This window comes from Cydia strobilella, chromosome 15 (assembly GCF_947568885.1).
Source record: "Cydia strobilella chromosome 15, ilCydStro3.1, whole genome shotgun sequence".
Classification (NCBI taxonomy): Eukaryota; Metazoa; Arthropoda; class Insecta; order Lepidoptera; family Tortricidae; genus Cydia; species Cydia strobilella.
This window is the reverse complement of record NC_086055.1, coordinates 12,731,574-12,754,241: the sequence shown is the minus strand read 5'-3', so window position 1 is coordinate 12,754,241 and position 22,668 is coordinate 12,731,574. Positions and strand designations below refer to the sequence as shown.

Sequence of the window (22,668 nt, the reverse complement as noted above, 5' to 3'; positions counted from 1 at the left end):
CTAAGGGAGAGGCCTTTGCCCAGCAGTGGGATACAACAGGTTATTAAAAAAAAAAAAAAAGGTGACAATATTACCTTATGTGACGAGTAACAATAATATTGTTACGATTATCATTATTATGATTATGAGTCGAAGTGTCATGAGTCATAGTCATACTGACATTAAATTTATGTTATGGTTTAACACATGTGTTTTAGTCACTCGTGCGACATGTTTCCTTGGTGTTTAAAAAGGAAGACCTAAGGCACCTAGCCTTTTCCCAATAAGTATGTCGTAATGATTATTACAATTATAATGGTTGACTGGTAGAGAAAATTCCTTTAGGCATTAAGTCCACCATTTGTACATTTAATGTGGAAATAAATAAATAATCAATGACACGATTGCGTAATATTTAGTTTCGACTACATTTTACAATACATGCATGTTTTCGGTACCTATACTTTTTTACGTTATATCGCTTTTATCTATTATACTCGTAATATCCCTGAACTTACAATGGCTACGATAACCTTAGAACAAGGTATAAAGGCATTCCTAAGGCGACAAGCAACAGAGCGCTCATAACAGCGGTGTTTATTTTCGCGATCTTAAATGACTCTTGTCATATGACTCATATGTAATTGAAACATCTCTTAGTAAGAGGATATCTAATTTCCAAAGAACGGACTGTAGGCAAGATTAGTAAACTGTTAAATGAAAGCATAATACAACCCATTTATTCGAGGTATTCGGACGATATACCTACAGATTAAGCAGATAATAATATTTGTATTCGATGTTTGAGTTCACTATTACTAGGAAAATAAACGGAAATATTTAAGGTCATTTTATCATATTTCCTACCTACATCGCAACAAGGTTATTAGGAATTTTAGCTGTCTCTTGTATTTTTTTAATTTTTACACTGCCCCCTTTAGAACATACAGGTACTTGTATCCAGAATTCGAACTAGTAAACGGACAGTTACGTTACGGGAATATATTGTTAGTAGGTTACCGCGTATGCCTCTTCTACTTTTTATGATTTAAAGTTACTTTTACTATATTTTTTTCAGCAAAATATACACTTTCATTAGACAAAAAAAAATTCAAACCATTCTCGTTCTCAGTAGGCGGGTTGACCGGCGACCAGATAACGCCGTGGTCGAAGGTCATGGGCGATATAAGGTGCTCAGGGCCCATGTGGAACACCTTCGCCTTGGAGTCCACTCGGGACGCTATGTAGACTGTTAGTCATACACACCGTTCTCGTCCTCAGTGGGCGGTTTGACCGGCGACCAAGTGACGCCGTGGTCGAACGTAATGAGCGATATAAGGTGCTCCGGGCCAACGTGGGACACCTGCGCCTTGGAGTCCACTCGGGACGCTATGTAGACTGTTAGTCATACGCACCGTTTTCGTCCTCAGTAGGCGGGTTGACCGGCGACCAAGTAACGCCGTGGTCGAACGTAATGAGCGATATGAGGTGCTCGGGGCCCACGTGGGACACCTGCGCCTTGGAATCCACTCGGGACGCTATGTAGATGCCCTTGAGGCCCTCGACGCGGTAAAGGTCCGTGAATGGGTCTTCGGTCATGTCCCTGCGACAAATATTTAACTTAAGAATGTTCGGAAAACTTTATTAAAGTTGATAAACACATTTCTCAGAGACAATAAAGATTATGATTATGATTATAAGTTATCTAGGGTCTCATTATTTTTCGTCAACATCATCATCATCACTATCATCAGCCTACTCTCGTCCACTGCTGGATATAGGCCATAGGATATTTCGTAATACATGGTAATTCAATTGTCATTCTTAGTGCCAGTTGCACCATAAGCACTTGACAGACTGATCAACGTCACCCGGCGCACCGCGGCGGTTTACTATGAAACTTTCCATACAATAAAATTTTGCGAACTCTTTAACGATGACAAACAGTTTGGTGCAACCGACCCTTAATAATTGTAAGTCCTAACTAATAATATTATATTTATAGTTCCACCAAGTCTACGGTTTATAAAAGTACAAGTTATAAGTTTACAGATGTAAAGCGGAAACATTGACATGTGATGTGATTGACACTTGTTTGGCCAAAGATTTGAGGCATGGAGACTGTATAAAGGAGCCAAATCTCTATGTATGAAAAGTGTCCATCAAAAAACAGTAATTAGGCGGCGCCACCATACACCGAAATACTACCAAAAACAACCTACGTAATTTGGTCGGGTTATTTGTTGCCTTATATGGTTCATGTTATACTCATGTCCCAGAGCCTAACTAGCGCCACCGGAGAGATTAGGAACTATTATTTAAAGCTTAACGCGGTCACTTTTACAACAATTCTGCCATAAGAGATTGCGATCCTTTCTATACCATCCATAATTTGAGGCCTTTTGACTAGTGTTGCCAGTTATGACTTGTCAAACTGTAACTAGTAGCTAGAGTTAGACCAAGAAAAGTCTGAAACGATTTTAATAGCACAATAGGGTATTTGACTACTAGTCAAATCAGTTTCTTTTTTCGAATTGTCAAAACGATTTTGCTACTATGAAATTTATATGAAACACTAGCATGTGACGTCACGATCAAATTACCTACTCTTTATAGTTTTATACGGGTTTTAAAATAAAAATTGTGTTTAAAAATAACTGCTGTCTACGTTTCTCTGTTAATCTTTTGGTGCCTTATTTCATGCATGGTGTAAAATAATTTATTTTAAATAGGGTCAAATACCCTATTGCACTGCGTATGCTATCAAAATCGTTGCAGACTTTTCTTGGTCTAACTCTATAGTGAACCGGACACAGCGAGGCGAAGTAAGACAAAACGAAATTTATTTGCTTTGTTAAAGAGACAATTACTACTTTAATACTAAGACAAACAGACCGTGAATAGTAACGACGTTATTCATAAAAGGTTATACCTTTTGGCAAATTTAGTTTGATATCTTGTCGCTTTAGACAATTGTGTATGTCAGAGAGAGATAGGTACAACCTTTTTTTATTAATCCAAGATTTTATATCTGAGATACTAAAATGACAGTCCGATTTCCCTATTTTTTTCCGACCGATTTGTCATCTCAGTAAATTGGTGCAAGAGCAAGATGATTGTATAGTAAATTGGCCAATTGAACTGTAATTTGACTACCTATCTGGGATACAAAAACAGAGCTTAAAACCTAAAGTTCCGGGGATATTTTGACAGATAAAAAACTACCTTGAGGTTTCAAAGTAAGAATGGAATTTTGATTGTCATTTCTGACTCGATATCTAGTCCGTTACTCAAGTGGTAAAATGTATATAAAATACAAGATATAACTTACTCTAGCCAAGTATCCTTCCAGTTCCCATCCGGGAAATAGCACAGGATCTGTTCCAAACTCAGCATAAAGTTGTACCGAGTGAAATCATTGCTGATCTCAGACACGTACAGATCCGCTAGAATCTCCGTGTGCATGACAGAGACGAATATACGTTTGTCGGTCACGTCGGCGATGTGGAACTTCTTCATGTCGAGTTCGGTTTCGAATTCGGCTTTGTAGAAGGGACCTTTCATGTGAGAGATGTATAAGTCCAATGTTTTGCGCTGTAACAAAATGACGTATTTAATTATGGAATGCAAAACTATATATACTTATATTTTATTTTATTCTTATAAGTCTTATAATATATGTATTTACTATAGATTCATTTTGTGATTAGGTCGGTCTACGAGCTCCTTTAGGATACAACCGAGAAAGCGCTAAGATGAGGAGCAGCAAATTGTATTGCAAAACCAAACCAAATAATACTTCTTCCAAATATCTAAAACAATGAAAATAGGTCTTTTTATATGGAACCTTTTTATTAAGCATACGTTTTTGTGTTCTTGGGTTTATTTATAATATTTCTTAGGGCCCAGCCAAATATCACATCGTATATTGCGTAGGCTTAGCGTAAATATTTGTCTAATTAACACGACTATGTACTGCCCCAGAACTACATATTATACTAGTTAGGTACTTTTCGTTTGTTTAGTTTTTATCGTTCATATGAACATACTAGTGAGGTACTAAATCTCGTATGTTCTAGACTATTCTAGAGCGTGGGCGGAGCACCGCCACGGCCTTGACCCAATTCTCCAAATATGTGAACATCAGCCTCGGCGACGGACAGAAGGTCCTGGCAGTCTTCATAGATTTCCGAAAGGCATTCGACGCACTGGATCACGAACAGCTGTTGCAGGCTATGTAATGTGTGGCATACGCGGACCCACAAACCAGTGGTTTAGGGAATATCTAAACAATTGGACCTTGCATACTGTCATCAAGGAGACGGCCGGAGCGAAGCCTGCGTTAGTCTTGGCATGCCGACCGGCTCAGTATACGGACCCGTGCGCTATGTCTTGCATGTGAACAGCTTAGGGCCAGTTGCACCAACCACAATTAACAGACTGATTAACATTACCAAGTGGGCGCATTGACAATGTAATAATAATATTGTCTTCGGTTACCGCGATAGTTACTCATGAAATAAAACTATGAAAACGCTGTAAAGAGTTCGAAACGTCGGGATGTATTATAAATTCAATATACGCGATATAATCCGTTTTCATAGTTTTATTTAATGTAATAATATTGAATATCAACAAAACTAAATGTACGAGAATCTTTTCACCGTACAATAAAAAAGCTAAACACATAGCATCAACCGATATTAGTATTACAGGACATATTTATAAATGCCTGCACGGGAATAAAAATAATTGTACATGTAGTAAAAAAGAATTAGTTGACAGGTTCAGATACTTAGGATTATTAATTGATAAGCGAGGTTTAGACTAGCAAGAACTTGCATGCAATTTACGTTACATTGCGGTATCTGATCAAACTTTTGAATACAGTTTACTTTAGTGGTCGGCAATGTAACTTAAATTGCATGCAAGTATTGCAAGTTCTTGCTAGTCTAAACCTAGCTATAAACACTTTAACTGGAAATTGCACATTAACCAGGTATGCTTAGATTACGATTTGCGTTGGGTCAATTTTATCATTTAAGCAGAATAGTTAACAAACGCACCTTGCACATTGCTTATCATGCTCTCGCTGACTCATTGTTAAGTTATGGACTCGGTTGCTATGGACGTACCTTCAAATCATATTTAGATCAAATAAAACAACTTCCAATTAGATTAATTAAACATTTAGTTGGACGAAACACTAGGTATAATTATCATTATGACTCACTGTTCTCAAGTTGTAAAATTATTCCAGTGCATTGTAAAGTTACGTACCTAAATGTTATTAATACGTATTACACAGATGATTTTTAAAGTACAAAAGAAAAATAAACATAATATATGACTCGATCTTCTAAAATAGTAAAATTCAATCAACCTGCAGCCAAGTGTGCGAAGTGTGGGAAACATAAGCGACAACAACGCACGGGGTGGTAAAAAAGTGAAATTTCATGGGACAAAAAGACGAAACCTGTCAGATAGCTAAATATGTCCCATAGTATCCATACCATCAAGAGCCTGACATTCTTTGATAGAGAAAGATAGTCTGATTGCGATTCCTATAAGAGAAAAGAGAAACTAGTGCCATGCTTTGTCTTTATCACCGACCGGGCATTTTTTCACGGTCGGGTTATGGCATCATAGCAAGGAGGCTACGGCGAAATACCGAAATTTATAAGAGTGAAAGGATAAAGACATTGGACATGCAAACCGGATAAATTGCGTAGTATACATTTTATATCAATTTTCTTTCTCTTACCCCCGGTCGCTCGGTGGCGCGTCTATAACTACTTGTATATACTATGTCTATGCATCGCATACCATACATGCTCGGAATGAATATCTACTGTGCAAAGTAAGAGTCAGCTGTGCTAGCTGTACTGAGAATTTTAACAATAGGTACGCGTATTTAGTTATGTTATAAATAATGTACTCTTACAATCAACTAAAGATTGTATTTCGCCTGTGTAAGTCATCCGTTATACGTAAATGAATAAGGTCTCAAATAGCATACTTGACAATAACAATATTTAGCGCCGTAAAAATAGAGTACTTCAAACTATAAAAATAAAACAATCAGTAGCCAAATGAGTCGCAAATTATGAATGATGAATCACACGATCATGTCGTACATCTGTTACTAATTTTAAAAAACCGCAACATCATGTTTGTCTTTAATAAATTTTCTTCTTTTCCAAAACTCTAGTTTTAGAGTTCCTTATTAAAAAGGAAATAACGGAACCCTTAGAGGATCACTCGTGTGTCTGTCCGTCTATCCGACAGTAATTTTGATCATTTTATATTAAAAAAACATGATGCCGCGCATGCGCTTTAATCCTGAAACGCAATTCCTTTGGTGTTTGACGTAGGTATCGATTTTTTTGTATTTATATCTACTCTAGTCTAGACTCCTGGCGGTAGCCAAGAGAACCCACGATGACGTTAATGGCAATATACAGGGTCCTTTTTGAGCAGTTAGCGATACGGTAATATAAGAGGCGAAAAGTCCCTAAAAAAATCTTTGTGAAATAAAAATATATTTTTTTTTAATATACTTTTTGAAATCCGAATATTCAACACTTGGTCACCCTAAAGTAAGCAGTTTTTTCCTTCGTATAAGCAATAATTTCAGTCTAAAGTAAGCATTCTGTGGCGGGGCGAAGTTTTAGCGAGACAACGCTATGCGCGTATTAAGCGACGTCCCGCTCGCACGACGTGCGAATCGAACGCAGTGTGCCACGCCCCATCAGGTAGCACGAGACACCCTTATCTGTCTATCTCATTTACCACTAAGAAATAAAAAAGAGGGTAGTTGGTCCAGCGATCGAGCGATCCAGCATGATATGACCTCGAGACCCGTATAACCTTCATAACTTAGAGGGGGCACTAAACACGTCATCCAAGCCTGCTTAACTGCTCGGTGAGGCATATGGATGAAACTAGGTTGCGTTTTATTATGATTACGATGGAGCGCAGGTACGTAGTACCTTAGTGTTGGTGACAGATGCGCTATGCGCTTGATCATGTCATCAATGCCAGTAACTATCGGGGGTGTCGGGATGGAGCGGCGGGCCACAATCGCCCGGCAGGCGTTTGCCCTACCCTGATTGGCTTATAACGATTCTACCATCCCTTTCTATTGCATTTCGCTTGCCACAGTCACAGATTATATAATAATTCTTACGCCACAGTTGCACAAATCGCAACAAACAAGTACAGTACCCATATTTTTTGTTATTGATGTATAAATTTTGTCAAATTTTTTAAAAATAAAAGTACCACTTTTTTTTTTAATGTGTTGTATTGTATTGCTGATCTATAATGACATATTCAAATATGACTAACTGTCCAAAACTTACCCTGTATATAAAGAATTAAAGACCAGTTAAAAAAAACCGAATTGCCTTTCCCTTTTTTCACCATTTTCCATATACATAGTTACTTGTAAGGCGGGTAACGCAATGAAAGGTACGAAGTTGAATGGACATTTTTGGAAACTTATTTTCTTCTATTATTAGTAACGCCATTTTTCTAACTAATACGTCTGAAAATGCTGAGAAAGCGATATTGGGTCTCGTAATATGTCATGACTTGGCTAACAAATTGGCAGTATATTCTCGAGTTTTACGGATGTGGTGTAGAATTGTAGATGACAAATCAAAAGCGTTGATATAGCAAACACTATACCTAAAGTTTGCTTTATAAGCCTACGACGAAATAAAGAATATGTAGTAGGTACGTAGGAACGGTTTAGCTTGCCTAGTTTTGTGCTTCTGAACTACGAATTTTAAGGACTAGTGAACGTCTTCGGCATCACCATCGTCCGAATTCGAATGTTGTTCGCAATGTTTGTCCATACTTGTATATATTTTTTCTAACTTTATACAAGTATGGAATTTTACATGACTATAACAATATAAATAAATGGGAAAGCACAGGATACGGTACCTATTATTCGCTACAGTTAAAATTGAACCTCATATTGTTTAAATATTAAATTTTAGTAGCCACAAACATACGTTAAAACCACCGGTTATGGTTATCAGGACCGGGAAAATAAGCACTGTGATTCACAGGATCAAATGTAAGCTATATAAAGCGGGAACTATGTACAATCATTTCAATTTATATTCAAATCAATAAGGATGGGGTTGTTACGTATAACGCAGATTCTGTTTTTAATATATATTTTTTGTGGAGCGCGCGGAGACAGAACGGTACCTCTACCAAAGTTAGAAAGGAATACGCTAGCAACGCCTGGTGATAGGTATCACCCTAACTCTAGACGGACAGACTGTGGAGATTGGAACATTGACTTGCACTTATTTACAAGTTCTGGTACCGTGTATGACCCTAACACTGCATTGACTTCCTATTTCGTAAACTATCCTTATGATACCTACGCAATGAATATTCAGAAAGGCGCACTAGTAAATGGTGGAATGGGAAAATTCTCATTTGCCGAATTAAGACACACTGACAGGTAAGTCTTTAACTTTTTTTGTATCGTAGCTTCTGAGTTTGTCGGTTATACGTAAATTAAAAGAGATTTTTTATCGTAAAATGGCGGCATAAAAATTGTATTAATATTTTTTTAGATCTAGAAAAAAACAAACGAATAGGAATTGATTTAGAAATTCACCAGTTTAGTTCATTATTTATTAACGCCCTTTGCATTACTAATCAATCCACATAATAGAATTAGCTCAACTTATTTTGTAAATGACGAAATAACGTGCTTAGTTTATCATATAAAATGTCAAAGTATGTTATTTTAAATATATTTTTATTTTGTCGCAATAGCCAAACCAAAAAAGTGCTGACCGTATACGCGCTCCAAGTTGACGGTACCGGTAGCTACGCGTACTGGCTACCTCAAGGGGGCTCCATAGACATCCCGGCGAGGCCCGGACATCGCGACGCAAAATTCGTGTTCACCCCCAACTTAGACCTATTCTCATGTACGATGAGTGAATTCACAAAAGTAGCATTATTAAATCTTTGTTATATTGAATAGGTAGTTATGTAGGAAAAAAAAAAATATAGGTACTTGTATTTTGTACATTTAATTTTTTGCTAAATTATCGCATTGGGTTCATCCCGTAATGATAATTGTATGTGTGGAAATAAAATAAAAATAAATAAAAAAAAACTGTAGGTTGTTCGTGGACCATCACCCCCATGCGTAACGGCAAACTCAGACTGCGACACGTCACGGGTAACAACGAAACGTACGAGTTTAACAATTTAGATGTAAAAGGGAGGTGCCACCACTTACGCCTTGCAATATAAGGACTATGGATACATTAAAGAGAGCGATCGATACATAGAAAACTCGCACGCTTATGACTACATGCACTATAGCAATGGATGGAAGCTTCATGTACAACAGAAAGTTTGCACTCCAAATTGTTCTCCGAGCGTAGATGATGTTCCTCAATTTGGAAAGATACAGAAAATGAAGTTTAGTTATCAAACGGAAACTGTGCATCAAACTAGGTACAATCAAATAGCTAAGACCAAGGTCTATAGTCTATAGGATTCCTATTCCTTAAAGTCTGTTTTATGAGTTTGTCGTATTTGCACCATAATTAAGATGCTTTTGTGAATTTTATAATTAATTTCATTTTGCTTACATTTTCTGGACTTAGACCCTTGATTTTTGTGTACCACCATTACTTACTTAATTTTGAACTTTTGAATACATTTAAAGAAATGCTATTTGATGTACCTACTTATAATAATAATTGGTTGTTTTCAATGATTATTTATTTGCTACTAATTATTGAAGTTAATGCTTAAACTACGATTAATATAATAAGAATTCTTACTCTTAAAACACATAAGGTATTTGGATGTGATTGTGCTTACATTTAGCTCTATTCAACATAGTGAAGAAGTTCAGTAATAAACACTATTTTGTGCACCAGAATTATAACTTAAGAGAATTAACGGAAATTTACTGAAATATATCCCTATCTTAGAAACCCTTTTATGTATTATATTTTCCATTTGTAATATTACTAAGTGACTCTTTTGACAGCACTACTCACTCACTAAGAAAAGTGCAATATAATCATCAAAAAATTTTAATTTCCCTGTTTTTCACGTCAGGCGAATATTACGGAAATATTCTCAGTAAATTACGTTACCGAAAGTTTACCATAACGAAAACTTTCCGCTCGCCCATCACTACTTCTAATAGTATGGAACAGCAATTTATGAAACATTTGGTCATCCGGGGTCATCCATTAAATACATCACACGTTTAGGGGGAGGTAGGGGGGTCAAGAAAATGTGACATGTCGTGACAAGGGGGAGGGGGGAGTCACAAACTTTGTGACGTCACTTTAACTTATATTTTGTTCGCTGTACAAGTTAAATAACAAGTTTTTGGAACGATAATCTTTTTTATTCGTTTAATTTTCTTTCCTAATCAGTTTTGGATAAAAAAAAATACTAATATTTATTTTGTTAAAAATATTTTCGATTTGCCGATTTCGTTGAAAAAAATGTGACGTCACACCAGCGGGGGGGGGGGGGGGGGGGTTGCCAAATGTGACTAAGTGTGACAAGGAAGGGGGGAGGGTTCAATAAACCTAGAAATTCGTGTGACGTAATTAATTGATAAACCCTCATCGGAGAATCCAGCACAGATTCATATATAACATGACTGTTTTCACAGACGACAGGAATCAGGCGTCGACAAGGACAATTTTGTCGTATCACTCGTATTATTCACTTGACTGCACACTTCCTCAGTTTACTGGACGATAAACCTAAAGGATCCGTTGACAATGTCATCGCTGAAATATCGACTCTCTGTTTTAAACAATAAGTGTCATTTTCTAAAATGTTGACTGTGTCGAATTATCTTCACTTAAGGATTAAATTTCAGGTGTATATTGTTACCCTGTATACCATAGCAGTATAAATTAGCTAGTAATAAATTACAGAAGCCATTTAGTAGTAATTGGGGTGTCTTTTATTTTTCATGAATATAAAATTGACAATAATTTAATTTAATTTTATGCAATACCTATTTAAAAATTATTTAATGTTTAGAGTAAGGTAAGATTAATGCATGCAGTTTATTGTTAAACTTTAAATTTGTACACCTAATGCTGGTTAGACATAGTGATACTAAGTAATGATTTGTAACTCCTATCATAGAGTAACTTATACTAGAGCGGTACTGTCATAGTAAATTTTGTAACCCCAGTAAATTCACTGCCATCGGTCGACACACTTTAAAACTAAAAATTAAGATTTATAAAAATACGATAAAATGTATTTAAATATGGATAAATGATTTTTTTTATTTGCATTAATTATTTTTATGATTTTTACCCATGTTCTTTCGCTGATATGCGTTAAAATTGTTAAATAACAAACGAAACCGTCAACGCCATCTATACGACAGTAGGCCAAAGCTAGTAGCTCCCTCTGAACGAGAATCAAATTTTCTTGATTTTCGAGGCACGTTTTTTTCCTTAGACTATCCATCTATTACGGAGTTATATCTATCTTTGCTCCTATATATCATATCATTTTTCTTCCGCACGATATCCCTATCTCCCGTCGCAAGTTTCACGCGGCGCGCCATATCTTATGTTCCTTTCTAATCACCTTTTTTCCTGGCCTTTTTCCTTACTCACTGGCGGTTTTTATCTCTTAAACTCTCCCAACGATGTGCTTGTGATAATAATACCAAAGTGTCCACGGCAGCAGTACCCGCATTGGATTTTTTTCCATAAATGTCCAGCCGAATTACTTTTATTATCCTAGGGTGATTGTTGAATTTATGTGCAATAATGACGATCGATTGTTAGAAACATAATTAATACCATTATGCAATGATAATAGCAAAAGAAATATTGCTTCCGGTTATAAAGGATAATTGGTTCATTTGAAACATTACGATTGCAAATGTTACCAACTCGAGACATTCTTGAATAATGTTATATGTAATTAAAGAAACAGCAATATATTAGTGTGGCTAATCGAGTTTACATTGTAAAGGAAAATATGTATCAAGAAGTCAAGAACACATCATTCAGATATGATTCAGACTATTCAGAGACATATCAGTCAGAGTCAAATCCGGATTCGTCCTGAGGGTAGCGAAATTTAATGATTTTGTGGTGAGCGTTCCAACTGAACATCTAGCGTTCTTTACTAAGGAGGAGTTTTGGCCGAAGGGTGTCAAGTCCCGGCGGTTTTGCGGCTGGCTCCCTGGCAATGCGGGGTTACGATTTGCATCGCAGCCATAATTGTGTTTTTTTTTAGTTCTGGGATATATTTTATAATAACATGTATGCTAGTTCTAATGTATTTATCTATGGGCCTGAAAATAAAGATTTTCATTCATTCATTTCATTACACAAATACATATTTGTAGGAGAAACGAAGGGGTTTGTTAATTGTGACGTTTTCAATCAAAAGGTACCACATTGTCGCTTGTCGATAAGGTTGATTTGTTATTGAAGCTATATGGAAATAGCGCCTTACTGACAAGCGACAATAAGTACCCTTTTGGTTGAAAATGGCACAATTTTTGCTATTTATTTAATTTCACCATGTTTGCCAGATATTAGAAAAAAATGATCGATTTTCAAAAGTAAGGTCGTGTTTATATAGTCTCACGCGATGTTTAGATATATCCCTTCATTGTAAACTCAGTTTTATTGGTACGTCATTAAAACAAAATACTCATTCCTCCCTTTATCAACCATAATCCAAGCGATAATAATTACAAAAGTAGCGACATCACGAAACAGTTCAACACACACAAAACAGATTGACGAAACTGTTTCAGCCATTGTTTTATGGTGAACATTAGCAGTTTCGACTTCAATAACTTAAATAAGTAGTTCTTTCCGAGAACAAATGTACGAGTTACAATAAAATATACTCAAAAACACTATACGTGTGCTATACTTGGAGAGTTCCCTCGATTTTTTCAAGATCTCAACAGATTCTGAGCTAATGACACTTTGATCTTCAAGAAATTGTGGAACATAATAATTATACAGAAGAAAACATGACGTTGATTTTATTAATTCGTTTTCACTCACCTCTTTACTGAGCTTCGTCGCAAACATGAAATCTCCTTTGATCTGAAAGTCCTTAGCATCCTGGAAGACCGTGGTGGCATGTTCAAAGTCCGTAGGGTCACTGGCACTAAGCACCGTGCTGGTACCATTCGGCTTCCAACGTTCAACGTAGAACGTCTTCTGAATACCCGGTCCGGAGGCCCAGATGAACGTTTTGACGTAACTCTGGATTTTCTTGAAGGATTTACCCCCGTCCATGGTCAGATATAGCTGGAACAAATATTTAGGTTAATTCTTGTAAAAAAAGCACGCGCCTGTTTAGCAGTAGGTACAAGTCCCTTAACGAGGGATGGCACATAAAACCGGATAACTATAACCCAGAAAATTGATAAATGTAGCTCATCAACTCGACACAAGACAAGGAAGGACGTGAGTTCAAACCTCTTCGGCGCTAAATAGTTGTAAAGATTCTGTTTAAGAAAAATGCGAGGATTCAGTGCTTGAATCGTTTAAGATTCAAATAGATAGTTGTTTACCGTGTTAGGGGATTTCCCGCTGAAGCCAGACCCAAACGCGGGGCGCGCTATAATAGGTTACAACTACAACTAAAATTTGTTACTCATCTTCGACGATGTTGTTCAGATGTTGTGTTGTTTCAGAATTATATAAACAACGTATGTCGAGTATTTCTGAAAATTGACTATGATACATGATAGAATTTATCGTGAATTTCGGAATAACCACACATTCGTAAGAGATTCTGAATTTTCCGCCGCACCTCTTAATAATAAATAAATATAAAACTTACATGTCTGTTAGAGTCCACTTTATCCAAGATCACATATATGTTGGGGAACTCCTCATCAAAGGCCAACTCGCTGGGGTGGAAGTCCAGATCTGAGCGATTAATGTGTTGCCCATTGTCATTTGTGTAGAACAACTTCTTATTGGTGGCGTCCACAAATACACACTACAAAGAAAAACGTGTATCAATATATACATCATAAAATATAATCACTTGTCTAAACACAAACCAAAACCAGGTACCTATCTACTTATAAAGATAAATTTTTAATATGAACATTGAGTAATTATCGTCAATTTAATTTATAAACAATATGTACTATTTGATTCCTTTATTATTATTACATATTGATAACGGCAGCTTATTCATTCATAAGATATTATTAGTGATAAGAATATAACAAATTACAATATTATAGGTTCATACGAAAGATAAAGTTTTACTCATATAGAATATTATAGAATCAACAAGAAGCATCAACTGAAGTTCTTTAGAATTGTTTGATAACATGATAACATCCAAATTGCATCAAATTGGAGCATTGTTGCAATAAATTAGCATGAGATAAATTGAGCTTGTCATGCTATTATTTAATCAGGCAGCAAATTAATTTAACCACCTGTACCAATTGTTTATCGGAAAGGTCATTGACCTAAGTTTGTTGAACTTGTGCAAAAGTCATTAAGAAACCAATTTATCCAAATTAAATACCTATAAGAAAAACTGTGTTTGGTTCAGGCAATTAGTCATTTAATTGATGTTTTATCATTTATAAAGTAAATAATCCATGATAATAATTAATCATTAACCATAATTGTTTAGGTTTGTTACATCAATTAATATGCCATCAAATACTTAGTAATTTGGTTGCACAAGTGCATTGCAATGGTTAGACTTTCATTTATTTAATAATTAAATGGTTGACTGGTAGAGAATGCCTTTAGACACCTGCCATACCCAGAAGGGATATCTCCGGCCAATTGTTTGTAGCCCTTGTCTCCCGCTCCCCACCCGCGTGGGCTACCCCAGATTTGTTATGACGGATTTTATTTGCACCCCAGCAAATTCGCAGATGAAAAGCAGATTTTTTCAGCATTAAGAAAAACGCATTCCTCTATCTGCCACGGCCAGAGATCTCCGTCCGCAACAAATACGGGGCACAAAATACTGGAGGAGATCTCTGGCCGTGGTAGATAGAGGGGTGCGTTTCTTTTAACAGCTTGGCAGACAACAGGTTAAGTTCGCCATTTGTACTTTCTTGTATTGTGCAATAAAGGTTAAATAATATATCAGTTCTCATAACAGGGTAATAAATCACTACATAGTATAAAACAAAGTCGCTTCCTGCTGTCTGGATGGATGTCTGTCCCTATGTATGCTGAGATCTTTAGAACTATGCAACGGATTTTTATGCGGTATTTTTTAATAGATAGAGTGATTCAAGAGGAAGGGTATATTATATACATCAGCATTGCACCCGTGCGAAGCCGGTGCGGGTCACTAGTTTATATTAAAATAAAAATATTCATTAAATACTTACGAACTCTGGGTACTTTGGATGATTAAAGAACTTATCCAACTGGGCGTATCCACTGTTGGGTGTGTCATCCAGTTTGAACATGTCCGTTTTATTAGTGAAGTTCTTCCCATAGTCATATGAGATGAACAAGGCAGACGGTGAGAACACTCCCTTACTCTTGGGGCTTGAGTCCCGAGCCAGGCAGATGATGACATTGGAGCCCTCGCCCACCCAGTGCACCATGAGCTGCTGATGGCTGTCATTTAAATGAGTAGTCTGGAAGACAGAACACTATTAGTTTCCTGTAAACCTATTAAATTTTAAAACGGAACTTAATCGCGTATTTACGTTAAACAAGATCAAGTGCAGGTAGTTCGAAAAACTTGCCGCCTAGAAGATGTTGATGTCAACTTAAGCCAGTCTTCTCCGAGACCACGGGAACAATGCCGTCCTCGAAATGTCGGAGTTAAATCTTAAAACTTAAATACGCGATTAAGTCACGTTTTACAATTTAATAATGTGTAGAAATCGTTTTAAATCAGTGCTATTAATATCCAATTTGAAATCAGGATATAATTTTTTCGTCAAAAACACAAAAGTTATTAGCACACAAAAGCAGTACTATATTAGATTTCAAATGTTGAATACATTGTCGTTGTTGCAATAAAAATAGTACAAACTACGTTGACAAAAATAACAATAATATGTCAAGGTCGAGGAAAGCAGACATAAAAATATATTATGTAAAGTCATCTTGTAAATATAGGAAAGTGCGCTACAAGGTGAGTGCGCCGCAGTGACAGTGATAAATCATACGACGCCGGCCCAGTAGTAAATAAATAACAAAGGGGGTTCATTGAATCTAATAAGGAAATAGACCGTTACCCATGTAGTTATGTTCTTTTCAAGTGCCGGAGGCGTTGACTCGGATGCATCTCGTTTTCTCCTTTCTAGACCAGAACCCTCCTCTTCGGCTCTGTTTATCACAATAGTTTTACCCAAGCCCCTTTGAGACTCTTCTGCCACGTATAAAGTGTTCCCAGGGCTTCCATACTGTATGCACACCGCACAAGTAAATAAATATATAACGGCAAATATACCGATACGTAGATCAAGTGTCACCAACATTTTGTCATCACTCACTGCATATCCAACTGAACTGACTCGTAATTTGTTTTGTACTAAACGAATCTGACTGCGCCGCCGTGAGAAAAATATTGGAAAACATGAAGTTAGTCACGGAACATAACAATCAATTTTGACAATGACGTGTGACGACTGTTCCAAATAGGGTTACCATACGTAATAAATATAGACGCGTCAGTCGCGGTGCGTCCACACCATGCAAACATGATGCATGAACAGAAGTGCTTGCACACTGCGTTTGGACATCAGTTTGGAGCAAGCTACCTTGTACGATACTGATCACTATATGTACCAGTTACACCAAATAAGTTACACGTACAAATGTGTTACCAAAAATTGAAAGTGGTCAGAAATTTTCACAAACAGTTATCTTCAGCTAGTTAGTCATGAATCTAGTATCAGTATGGATTGGGCATGAGTGGTGGGGGGGGAACTGACAGAACGGTATAGTCTTATGTATCTTTCAGTAGGAGTAGCAGAGAAAGCGCTATTATTGCTTGTCATTGTCAGTCACATATTTTTTTATTCTCCACTTTAAATTTAGTATAGTTTATGGTGGACAACAAAATTAATAACCCGACCAATCATTTCGTCGCATTGCGTATGTTCTGTCTCTCACGGACGCACGCGTATAGCTCATCTATAAGATCCTACCATCTATAGGTTTAGTTAATATAAAATATTATTTCGATCTCTATTCTCCTAAGTGACAATGTCCTTTTAACACATTCACAGCCAGCAACTCGCTAGGCGGGTTCTCTGTTCGTAGGCGCTTTTCGCCATATACGGTTTTTCCCGGGTTATGGGTTACGCTCGTAGCGCATAGCTCGCGCTGACAGTGAATGTGTTAAAAGGACAAAATCAAATCTGGTTTTGAACTATAATGGAAAAAAAGAATACAGATTCAAAACTGCAAAAAGCACACCTCATGAGAACGAATGTGAAACTGACGATGCAGTTGTGGTACCATCGCCCACACCGGTAACTGTCCATCGGTGGACCTTATTACAAAAGGCATAAGGTTTACCGATGAACAGTTAAAGTGTTGCTGTTTGTACTAAAAAAAAAATGAAACTAACAAGTTTTGTTATATTTTTATTACATTTACAGCACGATGACCTGCTGCTTGGCCGCCTGTTTGGCCTTTAGTTTGACCTGAGCGGCGATCCTGTCAAGATCACGCCTGCCCTGGACGGTGAGGATGCGGCCACCATCCTGGACTTGCTCGACCAGCTTCAAGGCTTCCAAGGCCTGGAGTGCCTTGCGGGCGATGCTGCCTGACGATCTGAAATTGAAGATAATGTTTATTAGTTTAAGAAAATGTTTCTCGCGCTAAAGCATTAACGGAGCAATTAATGTTGTTGGGCCTACATTGTAATTTCATTCAGTCAATTGTTTGGGCGTGCTTGGCTTCCAAATGCTCCATTCATAAAAGGCAGTAAAGTGAGAGAGAAAGAAAATCAAAATGCTATCATGAAAGCCATGCGCTAGGGCCGTTTCCTACTTCCCAGCGCATGTGTTTGCTATCCAACTTATTTTTCTCTCAGAAAATTTGTAGCTTCTTTGTTGACAATATTGGGGCTATCTTCATCACTCTAATTTTCCTAAGTAAATCAAGAATAAGAGTAATATCTGTAAAGAGAATTAAGAGAATAGGGGGGGGGGGGGGGGGTTGACCTTTCTGCTTCACTGGATTTTAGTTGCTATAGTCTGTATCTTTAGGTAGTTAAATAAAATGTAAACAATGTGTTTTTACATTTTCGGGTACTTGAAACATTTATCAGTTAACCAACCAAAACTACCTGGATCTGTTCCTTCATCATTCTGGCTTTTTTAATCGATTAATGTTTTCATCTACCCTCAAATGGCTAAATATTCGATATAGTTTTAGATTCTTTACTAAGGCGAAGTAATAGCAAATCTAACAAACCTAAATTACTATTGATTAATCAAATCATCCCGATATTTTCCTATTAACAAAATAGCACGATTATAGCAGCTTCGTTGATACGTTGAGTAAGTAATATATCGTAGTAAAATTTCTTTAAGTTTTGGCACATCGAGTAAAATTAATTGATTTGAAGAATTTTCTTGCCCAATAAAATACCTAATTGTGGTTTGTTTACATTCTTTAAAATACCTAAAGATACAGACATAGAGCTGTCACAACAAAGAGGCAGCCAGAGGAGGTACCATAAATATGTTTTCTTCTTGTGTATATAGAATTAAAACATACAATAAAATTCTGCAATACAAAGACTGAATGCAATTGGTGATGTTTGGAATTATATTGTGGTAAAAGAGATATGTCAGGCATAAATTCTTCTGAACAAAATTTGCCAAATATGTTTGCCTAGATTATCAGTTTTTTGTAAATTAAATTTTTGATACAAGCTTTTATAGCTGAGCGTACTTTTCTTTCAACAATCAACTAATACTCATAGCATGAATCTAGTATAACTGGATCGGTCATGAGGAGTGGGGGAAAATGACCGAACGGGATAGTCTTATGTATCTTTCAGTAGGAGTAGCAGAGAAAGCGCTGTTATTGTTTGTCCTTGTCATAGTTTCAATTTTCCACCGCTGCCACAACCGAGGTTGTGGCAAACAAATAAGTACGTGACATGTCATGTTTGTTCGTTGCTTGTTTAATTATCGTTGTTTTGTATGAAATTGTGCTTTCTCTTATGAAATATAGTGATGGTTAGCGTTTTGAATGCTTGAACTTTGATAAAATACTGGTGAATTGTTCTGTAATAGCCGCTCTGAGCAAAAATATGAGATCATAACCTTTCACACGTAAGTACGGTATTTTACACCTTCCTCTTAACGCAATATGTGAGAATAACATCGTAAAATTACGTTACACTCAAAGCAATGTAGAATCAAACGATTTCAATAAAAATATCACAATTATTTACGCAAATTAACAAAACATTATTTGTAAAATTATCCGCCCAAATTACGTAGGTAGGTAGGAGTCTGAGGTCAGCCATTTTTAAACTTCTTCTTAATTTAGCTGCATAACAATCATGTTAGGGATACCAGATGAAAATATCATAATTTTATGGGTAATTTTGACCTCGAAGTTTTTTCGTACTTCTAATTCCAAAAAATAAATAAACAAATGTTGTGAAGATTAAATGTGGTGTACATTAATTGGTGTGATTGCGATTTGTGATTTCTTTAAATTAAAACCCATAATACATTTTATTTTACGTTTTATTTACTAAACATGTTTAGTTTTGTACCACCTGCGCGAATTATAGGAGGTATTTCATTGTTTATACGCCTAAAAAGAACGGCCCATTGACATTTTATTTAACAATTTTTTAATACCGTCAAACAAGCTAACTTTGCCTCCAGGGTAATCGCCCCAACGTGATATCAAATATTGGGGTAATTTTTACCAATATGGTATCCCCACGTTTATGACGTCATCTATGTCTATCCCTTACGGGCGCACGCGTATAGCTGGTCTATGTAATGCTAGGTCTATGACTCATAGAGACCATTCCAACAAACCCAAACACAATGAGTTTGCATTGTTTCATCACGGGGTTCCTATGGCCACCTCCAGTCTCCACCATCAGATCAGATTGATGGTACCATTAAAACAACATTAAAACAAAACCATAATATATGGTATTTTCTATAAAAAGGGACCTTATTGTCGATGGCGCTTACGCCATTTTAAGCGAAGCTCCGATATGAATACAATGCTGCGCGACGCTGTGCGGCGTAAGCACCATCGACAAAAAGGTCCCTTTTCATAGAAAATGCCCCATATTGCATTATCACCCAAAGTACGTGAAGTGGGTCTAAATTAGCTTCCATTATTTTATTACAGACCTACAGACAGGGCCAGGTGAAACTATATAAAAGCATGTTAATAAATCTTAGGTCAAATTGGCACTTACAGTCTACGGCGCGTTTTAGTGTCATGTGCACACCAGGGACCACTATGTATTAAGTTCAGGGAAGTTAAGAGTGGTTACAGCTTTCTCATACAATTTGGCGATGTGGAGCGATCCGCAGGGACGGTCCGCGTGACACAAACACCCGCCTACCAGAAATTTTGTGTAAGTATTACAAAATGTGTTAGCAAAACATTTGAACATAATCTTCACCTGCAGAAGTGAGAGGGTGTGACTCCATTGCGTTTGCGGCCACCAAAGATCTTGGTGACGGTCTTGACTCCGACGGGGGAGCGGATGTAGATGTGACGCAGGATGGCGGCACAGCGTACATAGAACCAGTCGGGGTCATAGGGAGCCAGCTCTTTGAAGCGAGCGGTCTTCACAAGGTCCATATGTTCTGGAACCTTGACCTTGCCCGTCCTGTAATTTTAACAAGTAAAATATTAGAATTTTTCTTTTCGTGTTTCCGTGAAAGAACCTCCTGCACTTGTGAAGATAGTTATAAATGTAGCTCAGGTTATACATACCATAAAAATAAAATCAGCTAAAAGCATTCATTTGAACTAATATGCAAAGTAAGCAGTTGCTAGGGGCACCAAAAACACAGAAATTAATTAATCTAGCACCTGTTCAATTGTGCTACTATTATAGCACAATCAGATTAAGTCTAACCTCGAAATCCTTCCAAAGTTATGAAATTTGGTATGTATGTTAATTAAAGGTCTCTTTTTCATGTCCACACTATTTGACATTTGGGGACCTCGAGGAATCGCAGCCATCTTGGAAAATGTGTACTATCCTGGAGAAATTTGCGTTTTACTCTAAATATACGTTCTCTATGAAAATATGGTGTAAGGCAACATTGAAGCTTATTAAATTCTACACAAAACAGTCCTAGATATCTTTGCGGAATAAATACATCTTGTTATAGAAAATAATAGCTGAATCCAGATTTAGCGCTTATACTTTTCAGGGGATATTCTCTTAATATGAAACTTGGAGGAATATGAATTCCACTTTTGTCTATACATTTGTACACATTCTACCCCAATATCAACATTTTACTCGACTGCGACTTAAACAGAAAGTAGGGTTATGGGTTTAAATACTGAAAATCAGTACACCCTGTAGCTCAGGATACTGGGCGGATTTTTTAAAATGACATATCGGTAGATTCCTCTTGCCCCTCGCAACCTGTTTTGAACAGGGTTATTTTCACCTCCGTAGAACAACGCGCAAATGAAGGTGCTAAAAAATATTTTGTAAAAGTTCTGTACTTCTAATAGATAACCAAACATGGAGCCATAATAAGCAATTATTTCAAATCAACACCTAACTAAGTAATGATCCTATAATAGATTATTGACATAAATACATAAGGAAATAGAATTCAACTTTTGAAAGGCATAGAATCAAATGGACCCAATTCATAGCAGTTATATCCAACCAAACACACTCCTTAGACATAGATAATACAAATAATCGCAAATTTCTTACTTTTTCAAGTGGGCAGCGACGGTCTTGACGACCTTGTCTTGTTCAACATCCTTAAGCGTGACGGAACGCATCTGAAATATTAAATATATTCAATTTAATTATCGTTTAAGCGGTACTACTAAAATGACAGTTGCTGACGGCGATGCTCCACGAATTTCCAACTAAAGAACCATTGCAGAAACGCTTCGTGCTTCTGAAGTATAAAAGTTAGGTTATGTTATAAGAAATAATTTTTGTTTATTATATATCGTCAGTCAAATTTTAAACTGACATAGAATATTATCTGGTATAATTCACTAAACGAGTGTATGAGAAGGTAATTTTGCTGAAATAATAAGAAAAACTAATGGAATTGCTAGACGCTCGTGTCATGACAGTTCTCGAATACGCCAACTCTTCAAGTACGAAGGTAAATTGCTCATTTAAAGCCAAAATGCACAAAACGGTAGTTTAGACATTACCTTAACTTTCAGATATCACAAATATACCAAATTGTTTTATAATTTCACAAAATAATCAAAATCCCATGTGGCTATAACCCACCTTGCCTTTGGCTGACAACCGGAAGAAAGAACGAAAAAAAAATTATAGTGTTGACATTATAATGCTTTGAAATCTACTAATAGTAATTTTAAGTTATTGATCTAGAATGCAATTTATGAATAAAACACAAACGAAAGACTTTCATATTGCTGCACATTTAAAATAATAATCAGTAGCATTTATAATACAGTTTAAAAT

The 22,668-nt window shown here is 36.6% G+C and overlaps 2 protein-coding genes across 4 annotated transcripts in view; both read right to left on the bottom strand.

The window, feature by feature from the left end:
* The window catches only part of LOC134747592 (sortilin-related receptor-like), a 66,316-nt gene extending 49,717 nt beyond the window's left edge, over nt 1-16,599 (bottom strand). The window contains exons 1-6 of the mRNA XM_063682187.1: nt 16,250-16,599; nt 15,386-15,640; nt 13,849-14,010; nt 13,062-13,310; nt 3,311-3,573; nt 1,395-1,582 (exon numbers count right to left, since the gene is read on the bottom strand). Of these exons, the coding sequence (XP_063538257.1) occupies nt 1,395-1,582; nt 3,311-3,573; nt 13,062-13,310; nt 13,849-14,010; nt 15,386-15,640; nt 16,250-16,492 (1,360 nt within the window). The 5' untranslated portion in view covers nt 16,493-16,599. The remainder of the gene's footprint in view (nt 1-1,394; nt 1,583-3,310; nt 3,574-13,061; nt 13,311-13,848; nt 14,011-15,385; nt 15,641-16,249) is intronic.
* Nucleotides 16,600-17,602: 1,003 nt separating this feature from the next.
* Nucleotides 17,603-22,668, bottom strand: part of LOC134747590 (small ribosomal subunit protein eS19A) — a 469,695-nt gene continuing 464,629 nt past the window's right edge. The window contains exons 1-4 of one of the 3 annotated variants that reach the window (XM_063682183.1): nt 22,471-22,540; nt 21,928-21,998; nt 20,641-20,850; nt 17,603-17,795 (exon numbers count right to left, since the gene is read on the bottom strand). In XM_063682183.1, coding sequence (XP_063538253.1) covers nt 17,615-17,795; nt 20,641-20,850; nt 21,928-21,998 — 462 coding nt within the window. In that variant the 5' untranslated portion in view covers nt 22,471-22,540 and the 3' untranslated portion in view covers nt 17,603-17,614. Of the gene's footprint in view, nt 17,796-20,640; nt 20,851-21,927; nt 22,001-22,388; nt 22,451-22,470; nt 22,541-22,668 lie in introns of those variants that run through there. The other 2 variants (XM_063682185.1, XM_063682182.1) reach the window with 2 other exon arrangements.